General features: G+C 38.2%; 1 protein-coding gene across 2 annotated transcripts; it reads right to left on the bottom strand.

Annotated features, from left to right (window-relative positions):
* Positions 1–3413: 3413 nt before the first annotated feature.
* LOC116319348 (broad substrate specificity ATP-binding cassette transporter ABCG2-like) lies at positions 3414–23911 on the bottom strand. Of its 2 annotated transcripts, none has more exons than XM_039610462.1 (18): positions 23728–23911; positions 22195–22407; positions 15950–16009; positions 15325–15439; positions 14889–15041; positions 14489–14646; positions 12966–13068; positions 12799–12847; positions 12612–12710; positions 11110–11226; positions 10505–10650; positions 9484–9566; positions 9293–9382; positions 8947–9071; positions 8479–8633; positions 6736–6825; positions 5631–5701; positions 3414–3886 (listed from the first exon to the last, which is right to left on the bottom strand). In XM_039610462.1, the coding sequence occupies exons 2-18, from the start codon at positions 22374–22376 to the stop codon at positions 3736–3738; spliced, it is 1947 nt and encodes a 648-aa protein (XP_039466396.1). In that variant the 5' UTR covers positions 22377–22407; positions 23728–23911; the 3' UTR covers positions 3414–3735. The 2 variants fall into 2 exon arrangements, with proteins under 2 accessions (XP_039466396.1, XP_039466397.1); XM_039610463.1 differs by having other exon boundaries at positions 23794–23894.
* Between the last annotated feature and the right edge of the window lie 1316 nt (positions 23912–25227).

The raw sequence follows: 25227 nt of genomic DNA, 5'->3' as shown, positions 1-25227 counted from the left end.
AGTAAAACTCCTCCCCAAATCGCTTTTATATCCAGACTGTAACGTCTTAAGGTTTTTAAGTTAAATGTTGCAATAACTTTAGCCTCACTGTTATTTAGGGATCGAAGAACCTGCACATTCACCCAGACTACCTTCATCATTCAGAGAAGACAAAGCTTAGTGAAATACTGTGAAGATATTGTAGTAAAATTTCTTTAGCATGATGTTACCTGCTGGCCAGAATTTATTGCATTGCATTTGTTTGAATGCATTAAACCTTATATTATAGAGCTACATCAGATAATAAGAAATAAGCATCCAATATTCAAAACTAAATCAGCAAGAAGGATTATTTAGTATACTTAGTTATCATTTTGCTGCAAAACTTAAACCAAGCAGGGTAAACCTGCCACCTTAGCTAGAGCTTGGTGCTTTCTCTCAAACCAGAGAAGATCAGGGCAGTTAAACTTCCTTTCAATCCCACTGCACAGAAGTTTGGTGTAGTTCAGTTGTGGTCACACCAGGGGGCACTCACGAGCTATTTACTTTTTTTTTAAATTTCAACTTTATTTATACCGGTAGTCCCACTAAAACTGAATGCCTCATTTACAAGAGAGGCCTGTTTCCGACAAATATTAAAATTACAACATTAATTACAACAATAAAATAACAATAAAAAATAAAAATTGTCTAATGTTTACACAGTCACATCAAAAATAGCTGTTTTTACAACTGTAATACAAAAGTATCACACAAATTAGACACACAAGTTGTAAAAAAAAAGAAAAAGAAGAAGAAAGAAAAGAAAAGAAAAAAGGCCTGTTTTTCCTAAATGTGATGATACAAATATGACTGAATAACTATATTACGTCTCTCCAAAATATGACTTTAATTTGCTAAAAGACACTGGTTGGGGAAAAAAAATCAAAAGACTAATGTCTACATCCAAACATCAAGGTGTTCTTCTTACAATCAGGAAGTCCTTGTTACGCTCCTTATATGTGAGAATGGCACACAACATATGCAAAAGCCCAGACGTATGCACAACAAACAGTTTTCCCGATTTTATAGTGCATTTTTCTATAGCTAGTGTAAATCTAGAAGCTTCAAAGAGCTGGGTCAGCGTAGCTGTTTTTAAAAATCTATTTGTTCTCTCTCTCTTTTTTAAAATCATACTCATCTCAAAACAATTTTAAAGTGCTGAATTAATAACTTTTATTATCATTCTATTATTATCAGTCAATATAAAGAGTAAGTCAGTGACTGTGACAAGTTTGGATCTATGTTTTAAAAGCTCTTCTCACCCTGCTGTCTGTTGATTTGGAGAGAGACACCCAGTTTTCTTGCCATGTTTATTTTTCTAAGCCTCTTCCTGTCATTATCTCTAAACCAAAATCTGTGTAATAATATTCAGTCAGACATTAGTCTCCCCGAGGAGTAATTCACTAAGCCTTTTCTGCTCTAAGCAGAGATGATTACCCAAAAGTTTTAATTTTGTATGATTCAAAGAGAAATCATTGCCTTAACATGATGGTTCAACAGTCCAGTCTGAACTTCATGGAAAGTATTTGTATTTACTTGAGTGTTTCCCTTTATGCATATTATACACTGGCTATTTGTCAAATTCAAGATTAACCTAAAAATTGATGTATAATAAATAAGAAAATGATAGTAGTTTTGTTACTGAGTATGTGTGCTGACATCTAATCCTCTGCTGAAATTTTAGTTTCAAAGTCTGATTTTTTTTTGCATTTTGTCAAAAATTGCCGTAAACACTTTTAAACCTTGTGGAAAGCCTTCCCAAAAGAGCTGAAGCTGTTATAGCTGCAAAGCGTGGACTGACATCATATTAAACCCTATGAATCTATAACGGGAAGTTCATATGTGTGAAGGCGGATGAGCAAGTATAGAGTAACAGAGAAAAAGTAATCTTGGCTGTTCTAATATGAGAAACGCACAAATAAATGTATTTTTTTAAGAAAAACTCTGTTAGCAGGGAACACTTCTTTACTTTTACTTGTTCATCAGCACAGGTAGCTTCATAATTCCTTTTGTCATCTTGGGGCTTCAAACATCTGCATACAACATAAAGAAGGATGCTGTTTGTCTGTGTGTCTTATTTACATACACAAGTCTTTCAGACCCTTTCGAGAACAAAAGCCCCATCATTTGTTCTAATTTGCTTCTCTTTATAATCTCAGCTGTTGGTTTGATGTTTTGCTAAAAGGGCTCATTAAACGGTTTATGGAAACAGTTAGTCATTCACTTACCACACAGAGGTTTTCCTACAGCAACACAAAGCTGTTCTCTACCTATATGTCATTACTGCCGTTACTCATGTGAAATGAGATTTCCCAACTTCACACAACAATATAAACATAGCAGTGGTTTCTATGGAAGCTGTCTGTTTACAGGCACACACCTACCGTAGCCCTCTGATGTTTCCAGGTTTGTGTACACGTGCTCTACCCTCATGATCCTCTCCCATTATCTCATCATGTGCAAACAAAAGCCAGATTGTTTTTGGAGCCACACTTGTGCCAGTTGTGAGCAGAAATATGTCAACAACTAATGGATGGATAGACACTTACACTCACCATGCACTCTGTTTGTTACTGGGTTGGACATTCCCTTTTTGCCTATTTCATGGCAGAGATCCAATAAGGTGTTGGAAACATTCCTCAGGGCTGTTTGGTCCACATTATAATGATAGCGTTGCACAGATGCCGCAGATTAGTCGGCTGCACCTCCAGGATGTGAATCTCTCGTTCCACCACATGCCAACATTGCTCTATTGAATTGAGATCTGCTGACTGTAGAGAACAGTGAACTCACTGTCATGTTCAAGAAACCAATTTAAGATGATTTAAAATTTGTGACATGGCATGTTGTGCTGCTGGAAGCAGCCATCAGAAGATGTCTGGATATTTTCTCTGTTTTTTAGACCAATTCTCTGTAAGACTTGTAAATGGTTGCGTGGGGAAATCCCAGATCAGCAGTTCCTAAAATAATCACACCAGTCCATCTGACATCTACAAGCACGCCACCTTCAATGTCACTTAAAATCACATTTCTTTCCCATTCTGATGCACGGTTTGAAGAATCTGGACCTGAGCAGCTGCATGACTGTACCTAATAAAAAGGCCTGTGTCCCTACCTGTTGCTTAGTTCCCCCAGCACATCTATGGGTTTTGACTGAAATGTTTTTGCTCCAGCTGACTGGTTTGAAACTTGTTTCAGCCTTTCATGAATCCATCAGAATGAATTATAATAACTTTGAAGGTACAGTAGGAGGATTTGGTTCAAAGCTCATGTATGAATTAGTTTTACAAGCAAACTGATACATTTCAAGCTAAATGTTGTGGCTGCCATTATATGTCATAAAACGATGATGAAAACGTATAAATGAGCAAAACAGAAATATGCAATGTAAATTCAATATTTTATTTTGAAAAAAAGTCTTTGAAAAGTTTATAAATATGAAATTCTTGTATTTGTGAGGCTGAACTTTAAAGTGCAAAAATTATGATACAGTTGATGAGGCAATAACAAGGTTAGTAAGGAGTGATCAAATAATCACTGTTTTCATAACAATCTTCATAAAAAATTTTTACAAAATAGAAAAAGTAAGGAAAAAAATCAGTATTATAGATCTGTATTTATAACCTGAATAAATGACATGAAAACTGAACCTGAACTTGAAAAGAACAGATAAGACAAAAACATTCAGGACCAACAACCCTGAGTCAGCAGTGTTTAGGTGAACTTCTTGATGAAGCGCAGTTTCAGGTAAGTTATGATGAGGAAGCAGATGGTCATGATGAACAAGGCCAAGTGGTTCTGCCACATGCCCCAGAGGGAGTAATTGACGCCCTGGTCCTCCAGAACCTTCTCGCCACTGTAACAGCTGGAAACGGAGCACAAAAGTTCGTCACCAACCAAATAAATGCTGAGCTATCTGAAACTAACACTGAACAGCAGTCAGACAACTTTACATAAAGAAGTAGATAGTGTCATTCTAATTAGCTGCCTAGCTATTTACCGTATTTTTCGGACTATAAGGCGCACTTAAAATCCTTTAATTTTCTCAAAAATCGACAATGCGCCTTATGTATGAATTCTGGTTGTGCTTACTGACCTCAAACTGATTTTATGTGGTACACGGCGTTCAAAAGTCTGTCAAAAATGTTTTAGTACGACTTTGGTAAGCTACGAAGCCACACTGCTTGATGGATTGTCGGAGCATTACGGCTAACGTAGTCAGGAGCCTCGCGCAATAATCTGGGTCCAAAACTCCGTCTGCTTCAGGTCCCAAAGTCAAATGAACACTGCAGCATCACTGAGAGTTAAAAACTGTCTAAATTCTTTCATCTTTAATAAAATGATCAGTGTTGCTGCTTTACCAGGTGTAACAATGAAGTTTAACATCCAGGCATCCATGAAAACAGAAACTATTAAATTTAACGGAGTTAGAAGTTAGCAGGTAGTTAGCTCGCTAGTTTCCACCTAAACATGATATAGCATGTTCTGACTGAGAGATTTCTGAAAAAATTAACATACAGCTCTGCTATCACTTCCAACATAAATGAGAAGAAAACAGAAAACTAAACAGCAGTGACGTTTGTAGGGTTACTGAAGTTGGACTAGCTGGTATATAATGATGTGCTAGCAACATAGCTATGTTAGCATAATATAAACACAGTGAAGCTGGAGGATGAACGCAAACTTTTTTCCACTTGATAACAGTTAATGTGAGAATTCCCGATGGTTAGAAACAAATGCAATCACATGGCAGGATGCTGTAAACGGACCAAACTTCAGTCAGGAGAGCAACTGAGTTAATCCATCCACAATACGAGGTTAGTCATTAATATACTGCAACAACATGGTAATAGAGCAGCTGCGAGATAATTGAGCATTAATGAATCAATGGTACGGAAGTGGAGGAAGCAAGAAGAATGAGCTGAGTAACGTTTGACTTATCTGACTGTTTTGTTTCGCTTAATGCGTCTTATAATCCGGTTATTATGGTCCAAAAAATACGGTAACTAGTCCACTACCAGTATTGATTTAAGTGCTGAAAAAGCAACATCTCTTCAGGTTAACAAAACAAAGAAAGCTCTGAAGTATCAAAAGCTGCAATTGATCTGATATAACCAGAGGCGAGTCATTCCCCCAGAGACTCCCATCTTTACTCCAGAAATTGCTCACAGTAAACCAAGAACTGCAGTTCCTATAATCACCACTTGAGGCTGGCTTTAAAAACGAGTCAGTCCCCACAGACTCCGATGTAAAAATGTCCAACTTCCTAGTAGAAATAAACATGTTTACAGCTTGATACAAAAGCTGTTTTTGCCTAGTTTCCATTTAAACAACATCTATGGGACTTGAATTATTTAATGACCTCATCTGTTCAGAATGTGTTAAGGCTAAATGTTAGATGTATGTGTTGTGTTATTAACTTAAATCCCTTTTTAATCCCATATTTTGACTGCAGTTCAAATTAGTTTTTTAAATGTCTTGCATTACTTTGGTAGTTGTCGGCTTTGTGCTCACAGATGGGCCTGTTTTCCATGTTTCTATCTCATTTAAGAACCCACAGTGAACCTCATCACTTCATGGTTTCTTGCATGTGTGTCAGTGCTTCTTACTATTGCTGGCCGAGAGTAGTATTCATTTTCTCACAGAATGTCAGCCCGGTGAACTCATTAGCCTGCAGAGCCTGGAGAGATTCAGAGACAAATCACAACATCACTCAACAAGATTTTCATCTGCAGAAAAAGTCTTTGTAAACCCAGAGGACCAATCCTGCTCACAGTATGCATTTGTATGTATGTAAAAGCTACTGAAGAACTCCTATTCTTTAAAATGTTGTTCCTGCTAAGGTGATATTAGCATTATTGCACAGGAGTGAAAATCTACAGCAAGGTTTTCTAAATCTTTGCAAAGCTCTTTACTCAGAAAGAGTCAAATACTATCATGGTTTATTTCTCAAAGCTGATTTTACCTTATCTATTATCGATAATCAGCACATCAATCAGTCAAACTTTATTTGTATAGCTCCCTTTCAGCTGGAGACGCAAATCCTCTTTGGGGTTGTGTCAGGAAAGGTGGATTTACCCACTATGGCGATCCCTTTGTGGCAGGGGGCAGCCAAAAATAGCAAAAACAACAACCTTTGTGCACGCGAGTGCAGTTCAAAGTGCCTCAAAGATAGAGCCAAATGCAATGCAAACTAAATGCAATGATGAATTTTGAAAGTAATTACAAAATGTCAAAGAGACAAAAAAATTAACCAGCTTGTAAGCACCACAGGAGAAGAACCAATAGGAAAAAAATTAAATAATTCAGTAAAACTTTAACTATAAAGTAAATAAAGAACTGCTAGATAAAACATGCTAAAAAGAGAGAAACATCATAAAATAGAATTAAAAAGTACGATTAGTTAATAAAATGATGCAATGCTGTGTAAAAAAACGTAATGTAAACTACAGGTTAGTTATAATAAAAAAAAAAAGAAGTAAGTAATGTCTGTAAAACATAAACATTAGATGTGTAATATGAAATTTCAATGGTTCATTAAATATGAACATTCACGTGTAATTTATCATGGTGTAAATATCTAAAGTAAGTTTAACAGTTTAGTTGTCTACAGGCCTAACTTAAGGGAAGGTATGTTTTTTAAGTGATTATAAAATTGCCGCAGATATAATAAAACAGTTAAAAACAGGTTTAACTGGCAGTGTTTGTACTTACACTGAGGCCATATCTGGGTATACTTAAGTACTTCAACCACGCGAGCCAGCTGGCGATGGAGGGGATGTTCACCAGTAGTCCTGCAAAGATCTGGAGAAAAGGACACACAGCAGATGAGACAAGAGGCGAGGCTTTGTGTGGTTACTTCAGGTTTAACCTTGAGTTTTCATTTCTTTCTGCCTGTATGCCTAGAAAAAAGATCCCACATCTGCAGAGGTTTTTGTTCCCTGATGAGAACCAATTTCAGCACCATTGTATTGATCTGTAAGCCTTTACACAGCAAACAGAGCACACAGGCCTTGAACTTGTTGAACTTTTATAATATTTGTTGAATTGTTGATTTGTATTTTTATAGCTGTTCTTTTCTTGCTCACAGACTTTTACCTCTGCCAGACATAAGACTAACTCAGTCTTACATGTCACAGGAATCCATTCCTTTAAACAGCATGTTAGTTTAATTTAATTATAATAACCAGGGAGTGAAATTCACCTTTAGGCTGTTGTCTAACTTTCACATTACCTGTCTGACCATCATGAATATTAAAAGGTGTTAGCATTAACTTCTCCGAGGCTCATATTTATCTTCTCACTGTCAGTTTTTTCTAAGCGAGTTCCTCATAAATTGATGTAAATTCATATTTTTATAATCAAATAGTTGAACATTATGAGATTTGCTTTAATTCAGTTTGCTGTAAACATGTGTTAAAATCTCAGCCTGATGTTAAGGTGGAACCAGAAAAAGGAAAATATACCCTGGTGCATGCTTGCAAGCACAGTCCCATCATGGTTTTCTGAGTGTTTGGAGGATTTTAATGAAGATCACCATTACAAAAGTTATAAACTTTTTGATGGACTTATTGACTAAGCCATTATTACTTAATAGGTGATGCATTTATTTATGTTTTTTATATTATCAGTATAATGTTTTATTACATTTACATATTTATTTAGTTGTATTATTACATTTTAATTAGGCAATTACTTATTACTTGGTTTCTTCATGATGAATGACAAGAACCTTGAACCCTAGAGGAGAACTATGTTCACTTGAGGCTTTTATTTCAGCCAACTCTAACACAGATGCTATTCATTTGGAAACATGGTGAGTTTTCTGGTGAGCAGAGCCACAATTTCCAGCATTTTCCATGTAAGAATTGAAATCCCAGCTTACAGACTGTTTACAAAAAACTGAAGCCAAAAAGGTGTCTTCAACTGATTTGTAAAGCCTTGAGCTGAGCACTTTCATGCTTCCCTCCTCGCTTTTGGAGTCTTGTGGATTTGTGTGTATCCATGTTATATTTGATTTTATGTTACATTTGTAATTTTGTAATGGTGTGCCTTCTTTGACCGGTCTCCCTTGAAAAAGAGTTGTGTTGTTTTTTTGTTTTTTTATTTAAAGGGACTTTCTGGTCAAAAAAAGCTTAAATTAAAAAAAAAAAAAAAATATGGGGTCAACCAGCCTGTGAAGCTAAAGGACAATTTTGACTCACATGAAACAATAAACAAACCTATTGGGTCATGAATCAAATCAAAAGTAGGGTCACTTTTCCATAACCTTCTATATAATCAGATGTCTTTTTGAAACCAGAGTAGTCGCCCCCTGCTGTCCATTAGAATAAATGCAGGCTTAAGAGATTGGCTTATCTTTTCAGAGCCAGAAGCTACAGCCATCTTTATATATGCAGGCTCTGGGTGTGTATGCACTAATGTTTTCACAAGTGTATGCTGACGTGTGTGCATCACCATCATGAAGACGCAGGTGATCGTCATAAAGATGTTAGCGATGGCCACCACTGTCTGGTCAGCTGAGATGGCGAAAGCCATGGACGTGGCGGTGTAGGCACACAGAGCGACAGTGAGCATGAAGAAGAAGAAGGCCCCAGCTGTCGGCTTCAGACCTGTACATACAGAGACGAAATCATGAATCAGAGTGCCAGGGTTATAATTAGTAACAAAGACGCACAAACGGCACATGATACAAATCCTAACAAACCTCTGATGTGTACAACAACCATGTCTTTATAGGTTTTTTGCTTTGATTTCTGTGATGTAAAAGTCTGAGCTGAGAGTCTAACATGTTCAGATCCAGATCAACATTCATAACATAGACCATTAGAAACACTGACACATTGGCTTACCAATCAAATCAGCTCTACTCTGCATACAATTAAAGCATAAACACCAGCAAAGCACAGCTTGTCTTCCACTTACCAACCATGAAGTATGCCACACAGGTGAAGACGATAGCGGGGATGGTCCTCAGTGTGATGATGTCAGACAAGATCTTACACAGGAAGTAGACCGATACCCTGTAGTAACCGCTGATATACTCATGACTGCAGAGAGAGAGGAAGATATACAGGAAAAGTTGTGTAAAAAAAACAAAAAAAAAACAGCATCTGTGAAAACATAATGATAAATAGAGGTGAGTGACGTTACTGTAGACTTTTAACCAATAAAGTTGTCACAAGAATTTACCTTTTCACCCCAAAGTGAATTTAAAAAGTTGCTTAAACCATTTCTTTAAAACATATTCATGTTTGAGTGTGAGACTCACGTGAAGATTTTCCTCTCTGTGATGAAGAGTTCAGCAGCTGACAGGGAGCTGAAACACTGATTCACGACGACGAAGAACAGCGCGCCAGTCCTGGAAACAAAACCACAACATCAATAATCTTACATCCCAGAATCAGTTTTATCATTTGCTTTTCGAATGAGACAAAGCCACAGAAGTACTACAGTAGATACCTGTTCTGAATTCCGCTCGAATCATCTTGGACATTGAAGAAAAGGGCTCCAACAACCAGAGCGAGGAAGACTGTTACTGCTACCTAAACAGAATTTTAAAAAAAAACAACACTTATAACCACTTATTGCAGTTAATAATGCAAGTTCATCATTCCTTATGAGTTTAAGGCAGGGAGGCAGTGGATTTCCCAAACCCCTTAAAATAATCTGATGCCACAGTTTCAATTATTGACACCAGGTGCTGCTCCTGCTAAACTCCCACTGACTGAAGACACGTGCATACAGGAAGAGATGAGCGGTGATGCAGTGACCACAGAAAAGCCCAGAGTAAATTCAGCAGCAGGCAAAATAACAGTCATGAGAAAAAGAGAGCTTTCACATGAATATGTAGTCATGTGAAAAACTAAGTGCCCCCTTACTGCTTCCATAGGGCTAAGAGGGCAAACATCAGCCACGTGCTGCTAATCAAATGCACTTGATTAGAAGTCTTGTTATTTATTTGATCTGTTCTGGAGACGTCAGATATGTGTTAACACAATGACACAGTATTCACAGCAGTGTCAGTCCCAGACTGTGCAACGCTCAGAGAAACGGCAAAAACATCCAAACATCTACATCACAGACTCTAGCATCTTCAGTTAGCATGTTAAATGTTAAAGCCGGTACAATAAGAAAAACACTGAGCAAGTACGACTTGTTTGGAAAGGTTACCAGGAGAATGCCTCTTCTCTCTAAAAACAACATTGCAGCAGAGTTTAGGTAGTTTGAAGACCTAAGAAGAAAATAATAACTTCAAGGCGGCTTCTGAATCATAGGGAGCTTTTATTGTAGCTTGCAAGGATCTGCTTTGTGTCAGCTTAATGTCACTATAGTAACAAATGTTTATCAATATAAATGAACTAATCCCATATTGATATTGATCTTATTACTTCACTCTTAGACAGTGAAGATACACATTCCCCAAACTGGACAGTTCTTCTTACGTACGTGAATAAATAAAGTGAACTTTACGCAGACTTACCTGAGCGATGGAGGTCTGCGGGTTGAGTATGAGGTTGCGAAATGTCCTCTTGAGAACCCATCTGAACTGCGTGAAGAAGCCGGTGGTGTAGGTGATGGTTCTGAAGGGAGTAGTAGTGACCACCTTCTTTCCCTGGACGATCCTCTCTGAGATAGACAGAAGGTGGCAAAGGTGTGAATTACTTTACATTTAAACAAATGCTCATGCCTGTATGAACTAATGTCGGCAGTTCACATTGAAGTCATTAACATGTCCTGTGAAGTACAAGAAATGAGGAGAATTTAAGGTCCAAGGAGCTAAAACACTAAAACATAACAGCGTGATTTCACAGTAAAAACATAATAAAGACACACAACATGGATTACGAGACAATGTAGTCATTCATTATCTGTTTGTGGTTCATTTACACTGAGATGCAATTATTTGTAATTTTTGGGTCATCCTTTCCTATTTTGGACCTATTTGCAGTCCTCTTTTTGGTAGTTGTTTTAGCTTCGCTTTGTAGCCATCTAGCTTTGTTTATGGTCACCCAACATATTTTTGAAACAATTTCAGACACAAACATTAAAAATCAATAAACACTGGAGCCTTCTTTTGGCACCCACCCAGCTCTGCTTTGGTCTCTTTGAAGTGTTGACCGTTTCTGTACTCCTCCACCAGTTTCTCCTCAATCCCTCTTCGGGACTTTGACATCGATTCTGAATCCGGCTCTAGATCTGGATCTGGACAAAGAGAGGTCTGGTCAGGTCTAAAGTTAGTGCGGTCACAGAAAAAAAAAAGGGGTTTATATTATTACTTCTAATCATATAATCACTGGCATGTGTCACAGAATCAGGATATTAAATCACTTTAAAATTACAACTAAAGCAGTGTGGTTCTATTACTAACATGCAAACTCCAAATATGTGAAATTAGAAAGCATTTCTTCAGCATTATTGGAAATTGTTGTAGATTTATTATTTTTCCTGGATTTTTTTAAGTTTTCACTTGCATAGTGTTCAAAACAAGCCAAATATTTTAACCTAAGTGAATTCAAACTAATGTCAAATCAAGTCTGAACAATGCCGTGTGTCCCACAGTGTCTGAATGCAGCATGTGTTACAGGTTGTACAAACAGACACAGTGTGATATTACAGACATTTAGATTGTCCTGTCCTGATGAAGACTGAAGGCAGAAACACTTCAGTGAACATTAGTTTTGCACTAAAATTAATCTAAAAATTAACGCAGGACAGAAGAGGGCGTCTTCATCCTGCTAACAGAGATGTAGTGGAGTTTAAAGGTCCTCAGCTGAGCAGGTCCATAATTTGAGTTCATAACATTTTAAAATAAGATGTTTTTATAGTTATAGTAAACGTTTCTATAAGTATTTTGAGTCATTAGTAATACATTTTCGGAGAAGAAAAAAAGGGGAATAAAGGGAACCACTTTCACCGCCCCCCCTATGCTGGACTTGGACATGAAATAGGCACAAGTCACTGAGAGACAGCTGGTTAAAATATGTGTCCAAGTTTCCACATGAAAGAAGTGTAAACTTCTCTGTCCTTGGAAAGTTCCAGGAATATTTCTCTTCGTGTGTTTGGATGTTGTTGTTTCTCTTCCGTAACCTGTAATCATCATGATTATGACACATTATGATATTGTGAGTCAAACACACCGACTGTGTGGATAAAATTAAAGGGTTTATGAAACTACTGAACAAAAGTTATTGTTCAGACTTTCATGTTTGAACCAACTAAAGCTTCACATGATGAATTCTCAATAAACTATTTATCTACTGTACTTTTCTCTGTAATGTTTTCTGTAACAGCAGGAAGCCCTACGAATATTATAGAGGGCAAAGTTGTAACTCCCACTGTGACCTGATAGTGGCAGAGTTGTCTCATTGTTTCGTTGGCTAAACCCGAACACAGCGATGGTGGAAGGATACTTGATGGTGTTTGATGAGATGAAAAGAGAAGACTTGACACCACTTCTAAAAGCTTCTTGCTCTAAATCTGTTTTTAAGACATTTTCCAAACAAGGTAGGGTTATAACCACGATGGCTTACACCTCAGAGGGTCTTTTTCCCCACTGCTGTCTTTTGGTCCAGAACAAACTTACACACCTTCTGTTTTCCCACTGTTGAGGGCGACGGCGGTCGAGTCTCCGTTGATGACATCCAGGAAGAAGTCAGCAGGGTTGTTGTGGGGCTCACAGGTGTATCCTAGGAAACAGTTTTTAAACATTATCACAAACCTCCCCTTTCTGTCGTGTTGCATCTTGTTGGGTTAAAGTTAATCAAATGTGCTTACCAATGTCTGAGAAGTACTCCAGTGCACTCCGCGCTGGGCCGTGATAAACCTGACGTGTTTTATAATGGAGAGAGGAATTAACATGCAAGTCACAGTTTCTACCACTAGCTGGAGGTTAGTTTAGTGAAAATGTTTAAGTATTTCAATAAACAGCATTTAAAGGGGACCTGATGACCGTTGACTAGCAGGGTGAGGCTGTCGAAGAGGCGGTAGATGGTGTATCGAGGCTGGTGGATGGAGAGGATAATGGTGCGACCACTGTTTGCCATCCTGGAGTAACAGGAAAAAACTGTTATTTAGCTTAAACTTATTCAATGGATTTTTTTTTCCATCTATCATCGTTATCCATTTAGTGTTACTACTATTACTACTACCATATGATGCAGCTTGTGGCTTTCACCCTACATTGACCTTTTGCTAACTGTTACCTTTGGTCTTTTCCTTCCCAGCTGATGTCTTCTCGCTCATGTTTTTGGTTAGGGTTACCCTAACCTTTCACTTTTATTTCATGGCAGATGTTTATACAGCCAGTTGTTCTCTACAGTTCTACACTTCAGCATTTGTTTGGCCAGAAAATGGAGACCCAATTGGGGAAGACCTTGATCGTTCAGACGTGCTCGTACAGAAGAACAGACTTCACATCTCTGTTTTGTTTTGGTCTTCTATGTGATTGATTTTCACGAAGAGCCAAGCCCAATCAAAGAACCCAATGCCTTACACAATCTGAACTCCTCCTGGATTCTTTTATCTGTGCTGACCAGGCTACTGTGATAAGGGAGACCTTTAAGCATATGCCAGCTATTTGTCACCAGCAGTTAAACAGTCATAGGTGGGGTCTTAATGTTAATATGATGGCCTGAAGAAGCTGTACACAGTAGTTTTTCAATAATGAGTTAAATCTGTTTGCTGTTTAAAAGTTCTTTTTCTTGACTCCTTGTTTCTTCTAACAGCCCATAGACTGAATTTTATGTGAAAAGATTTTCGGCAAAAACTCCAAATAATCTGATGCTTGTGTGTCTGAGTCAATCTCTTTCCTTATTATTATTATGCTTTTTTTGTTTTGAAAAAGAATATTTTCACAAATGAAGCTCAGTTTTGGTACTTTTTTGACTTTAGAGCATTTTCAGTTATGGTACTATTGTTTTTTACACTTAGGTTGGTTGATATTTTGGTAACCTTATGCAATTAAGCTCATTCAGCAAGTTGAGCATTTTTAAGCATTTCAGGCAAAATCTTCAAATTTTCAGTATTCACATTGCATTTTTGCTAGGAAATGCTTTTTCCAGTTGCTTCTGCTCTGCTCCTAGAACAACAATCAGCACTAGCTAGCAATCTCCAGAAAAACACAGACTCCATGTTTCACCCAGCAAATGTTGTCTAATTGAACCAGAATTCAGCTATATCAGTCCTTCTTGCTTTTTAATCTCTGATAAAACATTTTACATTGGAAAATACTGTTACAGATAAGATGCAGATCTGGAAAACTGGCCATTTTTGAACGACAATATCCCATAAAATCATCACTATTTAGAGTAGTGATGTTTGTTGGCTAGCTTGCCCAGTGACTTCATAGATTTAGGACATAACTTCCATTCAGACTCAGTGTTAGTGTTCAAGGTGTGGACGCATGATATAGATGGGCATCTTCATGGCATCAGCACTAGCACTAAAAATGTGTGTGTGTTTTCACCTCTTGAGCAGCAGCAGCACAGAGTTGGCTGTGCTGGCGTCGAGGCCCGTGGTGGGTTCATCCAGGAAGAGGACGGGCGGGTCGATAATCAGCTCCATCCCAATGTTTGTCCTCTTCCTCTCGCCACCAGAAATCCCACGAATCAGCTGAGTGCCCACCTGCACAAACACATTACTGTCAGACCTCAGTCTCTTTCCTTTCGGTCTGTCTTCCAGTTTTTCTCTTTTCATGTTTCTTTGTGTCTTTTCTCTCTCTCGTGTCTTTGCTCTTTTTAGCTTTCTTTTGGATACTTTCATTCTTCCTATATTTTACAGTCATTTTACATATTCTATTATTCATTTGTACCACTTCTTGACTTGTTGAATGTTTTTTAGTTTTATTGAGCTTTCTTTCTTCTCACCCTGGAGTCGGCCACTCGGCCCAGTCCCAGCTCCTTGATCAGTCTGTCAACTTTCGCCTTCTTCTCCTTCTGGCTGATGCTTGATGGGAGCCGCAGGGCTGCAGAGAAGGTGAAGTTTTCCCTGACCGTCAGAGTCCCCATCACCACATCGTCCTGCAGACAGGAAGCTAGTGTTTAAAAAAGAAACACTAACACATTAAAAGTGACCAAACATTTACTGCTGCCAGATGAATTTTTGTTTCAAGGACATCTTTTCACACTCAGTTTAATTTCCACAGATGTGACTTATGACCTCAGTATTTCTAAAACAATTAACTTTATGCAACTCAAACAGACTTGGCCTAAGAAGCCGGTTTTATTGTTGCAGGAAATCTCTTCCTGCCCTGTCCAGGAAACTCTCCTGAATCCTGTCGAACTTCCTGCCTCTTTCACCTACCTGAACCACATAGCCAGAGAGACACTTAAAGTTCGGGGGCTGAGGGGCTCCGTCGATCAGGACCTCTCCTGTCAGACCTGCAGGGTCCTTTCTGGCTGCCAGAACATCCAGAAACCTGAAACAAAAAGGTAACACTCAATCACAAATCTAGTCTTGGTAAGGAGGTTTTTATGCAGACATCAGCTCACCCAGTCTACAAGGTTGGCTGCTTTCCTGCTACGCACCATCTGGATTTACAAAGGCAAGAATAGGCTGTCTTTGCTAATCAGCTGGCAAAAATATGGACGGGAAGTTTGAGGGGAAAAATAGCAAAATGTTCTTGTTTTATTTCCTGTAATGTTTTTTCCATGTGGCAGGGAAACTGTTTACATTCAAACTATACTGGATTGAAGAAGGCTTAATCCTTCTGTGTACAGGCAAAGACACATGAAAAAAATATTTTCCAGCAGTAAATGTATACAGTACTTCCTCTACACTGATGCATCAACCACCAGCTGTTTATCTTTTAACAAAAAGACAGAAGTTTTCTTCAGATTTTTGTTAAATATGAATGGAAAACATTCAATCACGTTTGGAGTCCTATTCTCCCGTTTTCTTCCTGTACAAAGACATTTGCAGCACTCACGATGACTTCCCGCTTCCCGTCGCTCCCATGATGGCGTTGAGACCCGGCTTCATGATCCCACTGAGGGAGAGAGCGACAAAAATATTATCAGTGGTGAATCTGTAGATGTGCAGATGTGAGAGGGTTTCACATGAAAAATGTTTTAATAATTCATTTCATAAACAGCAGTCGGCAAAAGTTGGGACACATTAATTTAAGGGTTTCAGCTTCTTAAATTTTGCTGTTTTTTCTTTACTTTTTTCATGTTTAGATGCTTCGAAAAATTTGAACTCTTGGTTGAATGAAGTCACTGTGGTAACTGTGAAATTAATCAGCAATAATAATAAGATGCAGTCCTTTAAAATTTAAATTCCTACAGTTGAATGGATTCCTAATAAAGATTTAATGTTGATCTTATTTTTTACTGTGTAGGAATAACAAAAGGGAATCTTCTTCTAGCTGAATTGGGGAAACTAAAAAGTCCCAACGGTTCCTGAAAGCAAGAACTCTGTGCTCTTCAGTGATCTCAGGGTCATTATGATCATCCAAGGCAGTGTCCCACAGCCAAACCTCAGGGAAATGAGAAAAAAAAAACCCACAGCAAACAGCAGAAAATAAAAAAAAGAACCCAAATACCTGATAAAATGTTTACTTTCTGTAGAGCTCCATCCCACTCACTCTACTCTCTACCAACCTTCATCTTCACAGTGCTGCTACGCCTAGGATTAAAGTAATGACCCTATTATCACTGAAAGGCTCAGAGTCACTGCTTTGGAATTCTTTCAATTAAGAAAATGGTTCAGGAGTTATGGAGGTTTTAAAAAAAATGCAAAATACCCATCTGACACCAGTGACAAGTTAGACTCTAAAGGGTTAAGGTTGGTTACTTTTCCCAAGAGTTTTTTTGGTTTGTCTCTGAAATGATGAAGCAGTTTGAGTTCTGCTTTTCTCTGGAGTGACTTTTGTGATACTACAGAAGTCATGCTGCTGTATTTCTGAGGAACTGAAAAAGCTTTTTCCAGCAAAGTTACGAGTTTAGTAGCCGTTTGGTTGAGGATGTTTCGTAACACAGTGATTCTTATTCTGCATTTTCCCTCATGTGCACAGAAATGAAGACTTCCGTTTTTTTTTTTTTTAACTGCCACTAAGCAAATCTCAAACTGTAACCATGATGCAGCAGTTTTATATGCACATCTGTGTGATAGTCGCCCCTCTCTCCTTGATCCCTTTTAGGCTAATACAGTTTTTTTTGTTTATTGGTTTGTTTTTGGCCATTGCTGGTATAGTTATAGTATAGTGAATTATCACAGGCATCTGAAACCCCAAACCACATTGGCACACTGTTAAGTATCTGTCAGGGCATTAGTCGGCAATTTAATGTTTTGGAAAAGTAAAATTCATTTCTTTTAGTCACTTAGCCATTTAAGTGACTCTGACAAACACGGGGAGGTGGACTTCCTCCTGCTCAGACTCTGTCCTGTCATTCATTCAGCAGATCTTAGAAAACATGACTCTGCAGCTTTTTTTTAGATTCCTGCAAATGAGAAACCTGCCGTTCCCTCCGTGCATTATTTCATTGCCATTTTGAGCCCAATCCCACTGGGTCTTATATTTTCTTAAATTTTGTGTCACACTGTAAAATGAAACGAACCGTTCCCATACGATGACACATTTTTAAAAATGACTCTGTTCAAAAGCGATGTTTAGTTTTTTTTTTTATAATTGTGTGATCCAAATAATAATAAATTCGATTCCTGTTTTTTTTTTCTTTCACTATCTACTATACAGATGACTTTGCTTTTTTACACAATAGGTCTACAGTAAAAAAAGAGCAAATATTCTAGTTAAAAAAAGAAAACTGATGAAACGTCACTTCTTTATCACTTATTGAGATATCTCAGAGATTAAATGCACAGAAAGAGTAAGATCACTGCTCCACCGAACTGCTCTAATGGACAGAGTGAATGGATTGAGTAGCTTGAAGGAGAAGGCGACTGGACCTCTGTAAGTTTGTGAGGATGTTTCATCTCTCATCCAAGTGACTCCACCACAAAAGGTGGAGTCCTGTTTTGTTAACTTTACCCTCTTTCTATAACTTCCTTTTTCATTAGGTTTTCCTTTTCACATCTTATCACAATTCAGAATCCCTTGCGTGTATTCTGCGCGTGACAATGGCGTTGCTGATAATTTAACTTTCATTACACCCAGACAGGTCAGTCTCTGGCCTGATTATAAATGCACAATCATAAATGATGGTAAAGTCAGTTTTAATGCGCTCCAGTATGAGCTGTCACGGCAGGATACAGCCTTTATTCTCATGCAAACAGGTTCAACTAAAGCACAGACCTTCAACTTTGTCAATGATTACACATGTCCAATAAAATACCACAGGTACCAGTCATTAAAATCTGCTCACACACAAACACACCTGCTACACTTTGACCCATTAAAGCTTTCATAACTTACGTATGTAACAAGACTTTGATCGTTTTCATAACAGAGTATAATCCATGGCTTTGTCTGCAGACACGTGTTGGTGTAGTAGATTTAACTCTACCTTTACCCTATATTTTCCCTGACCCTATAAAGGTAAAACCAACTTTTTTGTAACGAATGTGAAAAGTTTTTGATGCAATTATTGTCTTTAACAAATTTTTGAAGGTAAATGGTCGCCATTTCCAGGCTGGACTTTTCAAAGTTTCACTATAAGCAAATCGCAATTTGCAAACAAGGTGACATCTTTGTCGATCGTCAACAGGAGACCATGGCAAAGCTAACAAACATTTCAATGTTGAATAATTATTGGCGGCCAGCATTTTCACAATGTCTATTCATGGCTGAAAAACTGTTTTTTTAAAAACTAAAGTTGAACAAACACAAACAAACATATCAGCAACGTTGATTCAACTTTCATTTATTTTTGGAGTTCTTACCCACATAGCAAAATTGGTATGGCCCGGATCTGGCCCACACAATGTGCTAATACATGGCCCACATACTGCAAAGAATGATGGCCCTTTGGTGGCCCAGGCCTGGTTTGCCAGAGGTGGCCCACACATGGGCCAGCACAACGCCAGTTGCAGACACACTGCTGGCCCTGTGCTGGCCCAGAACAGTTTCAGCTCTGGCCCCAGATGTCAGCCTAATGTGTACCTTAATCAAGCCATGTAATAACAACATGTGCCGGAACATAATAGTGCAAAAGTAACATGACGAAACTCTTTTTAGATAGTGAATGGACTGATTCTTATATAGCGCTTTTCTACTCTCCCAGAGTACTCAAAGCACTCTATACAACATGCCACATTTACCATTCACACAAGCATTTTCTCTAAACTGAGTGCTTCCTAACTACATTCACACACTGATTGATGCATCGGCGAGCAACTTCGGTTAACATCTTGCCCAAGGATACTTGACATGCAGACTGAAGGAGCCAGGGATCACACCACTAACCTTCCGATCAGCAGGTGACCTGCTCTACCTCCTGAGCTACAGTCACCCGGTGGTAAACATGAGTAATACACCCTGCCATGACACCAGTCAGTCAGAAGTGCCAGCTGGGCCACATAAACAAAACCACAATCGAGCCAGATGTGGCATGCCATCACATAAACAGTGCCATCATTGCCAGGCCTGGCCCATATCTGGATGACATCCCACTTACCATGCCAGAAGTCAGCCAGCATTGCCGGCTTGACACCAGATCTGGGCCAGACCTGCTTGCTATGTGGGTATATGTCTACGTTTGCTAGAATACAAATCATATGGCGGTTTTTTGGCAGCACCCTGCACCTATGTGTGACTGATTTCACCTAGTGACTGCCAGTAACCCCTCTCCAACTGGTCAGGGTTGCCAGGGAATTGGCAACTAGTCTCTAGGTTTTGTGACTAGGGCCTTGAACCGCTGAAGTTCAGTTGTTCTCAAAAACTCTCGGCAACAAACGAACAAAGAAAATAACCACAAATAACCTACACATAAAACATAGGGCTGGGGTTATTATCTATGACGACTTAGACCTCAGAGTAATGTAACTGTTATTCAACATTTATTAGCTTTAACGCCAACATCATCTGTACAGCTCATCTGACATTGTTTTAAGAACCTGAAGAAGCTCAAATCTCAACAACCTGGAGAACTTTCTTACTAATCTTTGATTCAGTGTTAAAGTAAGTATCAGTTTAAATTTATTAATCCTGGCTGTTATAAAGTGTTAACACTTTGCACTTTTGATTCTGTAACTTTTACACCCTCAACCTTCTTGCCAAGTAAACTTTCATACATACTGAGGCAGTACAGCATCCTGTACCTGTGCCTGTTTGTTGGTTTAAGCCCAGAGTCATTGTCTTCTCACAGGCTTTTGTATGTACAGTATGTGTATGTGTTTCACAGAGGCAAACTGGGGAACCTGAGTCTCCCGACAAAGCAAACTTCCTTCCTTTGCCTCCCAACATGTGGGAGTGTTTGAACCAAGCGAACCTTGATCGTGTCACGTTTGTATCCCAGGTGGGCTCCTGGCAGCACGTAGACAAATAAACACACAGTAGCTGCACATGCACACTGTGCATTATCAGTTTACCACACTGTGGGCTCATGCTTGCAGTCACCTGAGGGCTGAAGCATGCCCCGCATTGTAGCATCAGAGGAATTTCTCGTAAGACAAAGTAAATCCAAGCCATCTTATTACAGTTTGGTTAGTAAACTTTAAGAGGCAAAGTGCATCACTACAGAAACAGTGAGGTGAAAAGATATGATTTAAAAGGGTGTTAGTCAGTTGTAAATCCACATTTTTTTTCCTTGAAGCTGATTCATTATCACAAGTCCTGACAAAACCAGAGCATTTCCACCCTCTACACATATATATCACGTGACTGTGTGGTATATCCTCGTGTAAAGGGCGTGCTCTTTTTTCCGATTTTTATTCATGCTGTATGTTATTCTGCTGATTGTTAGAGCGTGTGGTGTAAGACAAGGTTACATGTGCTCTAACAATAATGCATTATCCAATCTGATCTTATCTTATCTTGAAAGTACCTGACTGCATGTTTCTTTTACTAAAGACATGGTCAAACATGGACCTGCAAGTCACCTGAGGGCTGCAAAAGGGTCTAACTGAACCCAATGGATTGGTTTGCAAAGTGTGAAAACTGCAGTGAACTTAGAAATGACTTAAAATACATTGTTAATGTTTCTGATGATGGCTGAATAACTACACGGGAGTGGAAAGTTAAAGTTTGTTGTCTCACAAATTTGAAAAAAGGAAGGTAAGCGGCATCGTTCACTTGGGCTTCTTTGTTCAGCTTTTTGGAAAAAAAAAAAAAAAATGGGTGGTACTGAAACTAAAGTTCTTCCAACATTAATAATGTTTCTTCATCATCTGCTCAGTGTCTTTCATGAACATCCTCTGAACACCCCTCTAAATCTTTGTAAAAGGAAGTTTGTATTCTAGGAATTTTTGTTTGTTTGCCTTTTCTCTGATGAAACAATAGCCTTTCACTGATGGTGTAACATCATATCCCACTGAGCTAAACATCACACCAGGACAATTTCATAACCGAGTTATACCATCAACCAGAATTCGGGCAAAATGCACCTGTGACTGTTCAAAGGTCCCCAGTAAAAAAAAGAGACTTTTTTTTTTTTTTTTACATAAATGTGTGAACAATGTCCCTCTTATCAAAACATTCCTCAGCCACACAACTTTCAAAATCAAGTTTCAAGTTTTGAAAACCAATAGATAATTAACCATTTGCAGGATGTGCATGGAAAAATCTAAATTCCAGACTTCTTTTGCCTTTGTTACTTCGACTTTTAACACTTTGATCGAGTGTTAAAATGTCTTAATCTAATGTTGTATTTTTGGGCTGCACAGCTGATTGAAGACCAGGTACTACAGCTAAGCTATGCCCTCTTTGAAATACATTAAAAGATTTGAGAGCTATATCTTTCAGATTTCCAAATCGTCTGAAGACAGAAATTTAATCAGCACATCAACAATAATTTACTTACTACTAATACTACTACTAAAAACTTCTGGCAGAAATGGACAAATAAATCTTTATAAAAGGGCATCATATAAGAACTGAAGGATATAAGAATATAAGACTTTATTCAATAAATCAAGCACTGATGTATTTATTTAAGGAACTGGAATTTGTTCCAATTTTTGAAACATAATTTTTGCCCATTTTTTAGAAGTGTGTTTAAAATGACGAGTAGTAAAGTGTCTGTTGTCCTTGAAGTTTAACACCACCAGTGTACTCACTTGAGGTCGACGAGGATGTCTTTGGTTGTGGCCTTCTTTCGGCAAAAACATCCACCTCCCTGTTTCACCTTGTAGTGAATATTGTGGAAACTGACTGTGGCGCCTTGCAACGGATGTCTTGAACGGGAAACTTTGGAGGCTCCGTTTACCCCCATTTCCATCATATCTTGGTTGTCTGACATCCTTCACTTGTCTCCACCTGTATGCACAAAACTGAAGAACATATTTGCTGTAAATACCATTTCTTAATAAAATCGTATCTTGTACAATATCTTGTCATTTTTTAAAACTAAAGCTGAAGCAATTTGGTTTGTTTCAAATCCTCAACCTTTGGATTTCCATATAAAAATGCCTATTTTACATAAATATTAACAACAGTAGATTTAAAAAATAAGATTACAACCCCGTCGCAGCTTTTTTGTGCTATTTTAAGAAATTACGCCCATTGCTGCTAAAGTTTAACTTGAAATAAGAGCTGCAGACGAGTCATTTACTCTCGTCTCCTCAGTGCTGCTGTCTCAGAATGTATTCTGTTAAACATACAACAAAGCAAAGCCATATGAACAATCCTGTGGAGCTCTTGATGTCTGTGTAGCTTTAATTCAGGTATGTAAGTCAACTATTACTACATGTTAGAGCTATAAGAAAGACCAGACGTTTGGATAACCTAAGAAATTTAAAACACATGCAGCAATAGAGTCGATAAATCGACCAATAATCATTTCCAACATCTTTCTCATATCCTAATTACGAAGTTCACTATCTCTTAAACCCAGCATCAAGTTCGGATATTTCTTTAAGTGAGTCAGACCCACTGAAAAAACACCGTATACGGCTTTTTGTTGTATTTGCACAAGTCTCGTTCCTAAACACTGACTACTGTTTATAAGGATGAAGCTAAGTTATTCCCACAATCTGTACAGATTTAGGCAGGTATACCTTTAGAATCATTGGTAAAGCATTTTTCCTCCCCATTTACAAGAAAAGATGTGGGACTCTTGGCTTTTAAGCCAACATTAATAAGTCCCAAGAACAACCATCTACAGTTATCTAGAACAGTAAATGAATGAACGAAGCGGGTGGTTTCCTGTCATTTTCACAATGAATGTTTTGAATATTTCTGGTTTCTGCCTCACTTTTGGCCAAAAAGCTGGTGTCAACTTTTCTAAAACACATGACATTTTGACATTACAGTTATCGGATTTGTTTTTTTAAGACTCAGGCTGGGAAGATACATTTTACCGATGTGTAAACTGAAGCTGGGTTTGTTGAAAATACTGTAAAGGTCAAAAGTTCAAATGTAAATTGCTTGTGGCATCCGGCCTCTGCAGTAGACGCTTCCCGCAGTGCTGTTCGTCGGGAATCTCAAGTTTAATCTGATGAACTCAGAAGCAACGCAACTCTATCTTTATGTCTACTTTATACCACGTTAATGAAAAAATGCTCTAAACTCTTCCATCCCAGCAAGAGCTGATTTTAAGATTAAAAAAAAAAGAAAAAGATACACGTGGCAACCAAAACACTATCTCTCACCTGCTTTAGTCGGAAAACACCAGTGAAAACAGCGACTGACAGACATCCAAACCGCAGCAGGCTTACCAGGAAACTGCAGTGAGTCACACTGCAGAGCTAAATGCGTGCTTGGCAGAGCTGAAGAGGTTTGTTTAGGATATGTGCTCGGCCCAGTTTTATGTCTGAAAGGCGTGATAAGAGAGTAGGGGGGTGGGCAGTACTGTCTCTCTCTCCCTCTCTCTCTGCGACTCCCTCCCTCCTACAATGGTGAGGTCCTTTTATAGCTTTACTGTGACTTATGAGTTCCTGGGTAAGCGGCACTGCTGTTACAGTTTGCACTTGAGATTTTTGTTTATATAATTTTTCTCTTGACAAAGGCAGGGCTTTGAAATTTATTGGTGAACCTAAGGTGTGTGTGTTTGTTTCATAAGGTCGTTTACCTGAACTTTCATTATAAAACTTACTTACCAAAGAGATTTTCTAAAAAAAAAAAAAAAAAAAAAAAACAACATTAAAAGGATATAAAATAATTTTATTTATCCCAAATTTAATACATTTCTGTGTAACAGCAGCCGAAATATCAAACAGAACCTATAAAAAAATAAAAGCATAGCCTAACGTGTCTTAATAATCTAGAGAGTGACATAACAAAGTAGGTCAATAGGGTGAAAAATTATATAAAATAAAGAAATAAAAATACACCCTAAAAAGCAGTTTAACAAAATTCCAATTCACATGCTATGTAAAAAAATTAATAAAAATAAATAACATGATAAAACCGTGATGTCTAGTGCTGATTCACTTTAAGTGACATTCAAAGTTTTAAAGTGACACATAGACCAGTTCTATGTTATGTCAACTATGGTGACATAACATAGACCAGTTTATATATAAACTGGTCTATGTTATGTCACCATAGTTGTAAGCACTTTAGGGCGACAGAAAGAAAGCAAGAAAGAAAAACCACCAAAACCTCAGAGGGAATATTAAGTAGAATTTAAAATGAAAGATAAGTTTCACACTTTTCAGAAATGTTTTTTAAAAAAGACCGCTATACAATACCACAAACTTAAGCCACTTTTCCATAGTAGCCTACCTACCACTCGCCACCACTCCACTGGTTTTCCGTTACAATCCGGTACTACCTAACTTGGTTGTCGTCATAGTAACGCATCCGAGCATCCTGCGACGTAATTAATATGCCACAGTTACCAGGGCTGTGCAGAGACGTTTATAGGGGCGGGTGCTCAAAGTTAAAAAGGGACACATCGAACCAGGCTGAATAACAATAACACACATTCATCAAGAATCTAATATGGGATCACATCATACTATATCACTGTTGTGAGACAAAGCAAATGTAGCCTATTTTTTACCTGATGGGTACAATGTTGCTGTTGAGGTGTTGCTGCTGCTCCTGCTGCTGATAGTGCTGGAGGGCAGGGCTGTGTTGATCTGAGACTGTAGACATTAAAAAGTCCATAGGAGAGATGGGAGCTGATTAAACAAGTGTCATGAGAT

Source organism: Oreochromis aureus, linkage group 3 (assembly GCF_013358895.1).
Source record: "Oreochromis aureus strain Israel breed Guangdong linkage group 3, ZZ_aureus, whole genome shotgun sequence".
Lineage (NCBI taxonomy): Eukaryota > Metazoa > Chordata > Actinopteri > Cichliformes > Cichlidae > Oreochromis > Oreochromis aureus.
The sequence above is the reverse complement of the archived record's forward strand: the minus strand, read 5'-3'. Positions and strand labels throughout refer to the sequence as shown.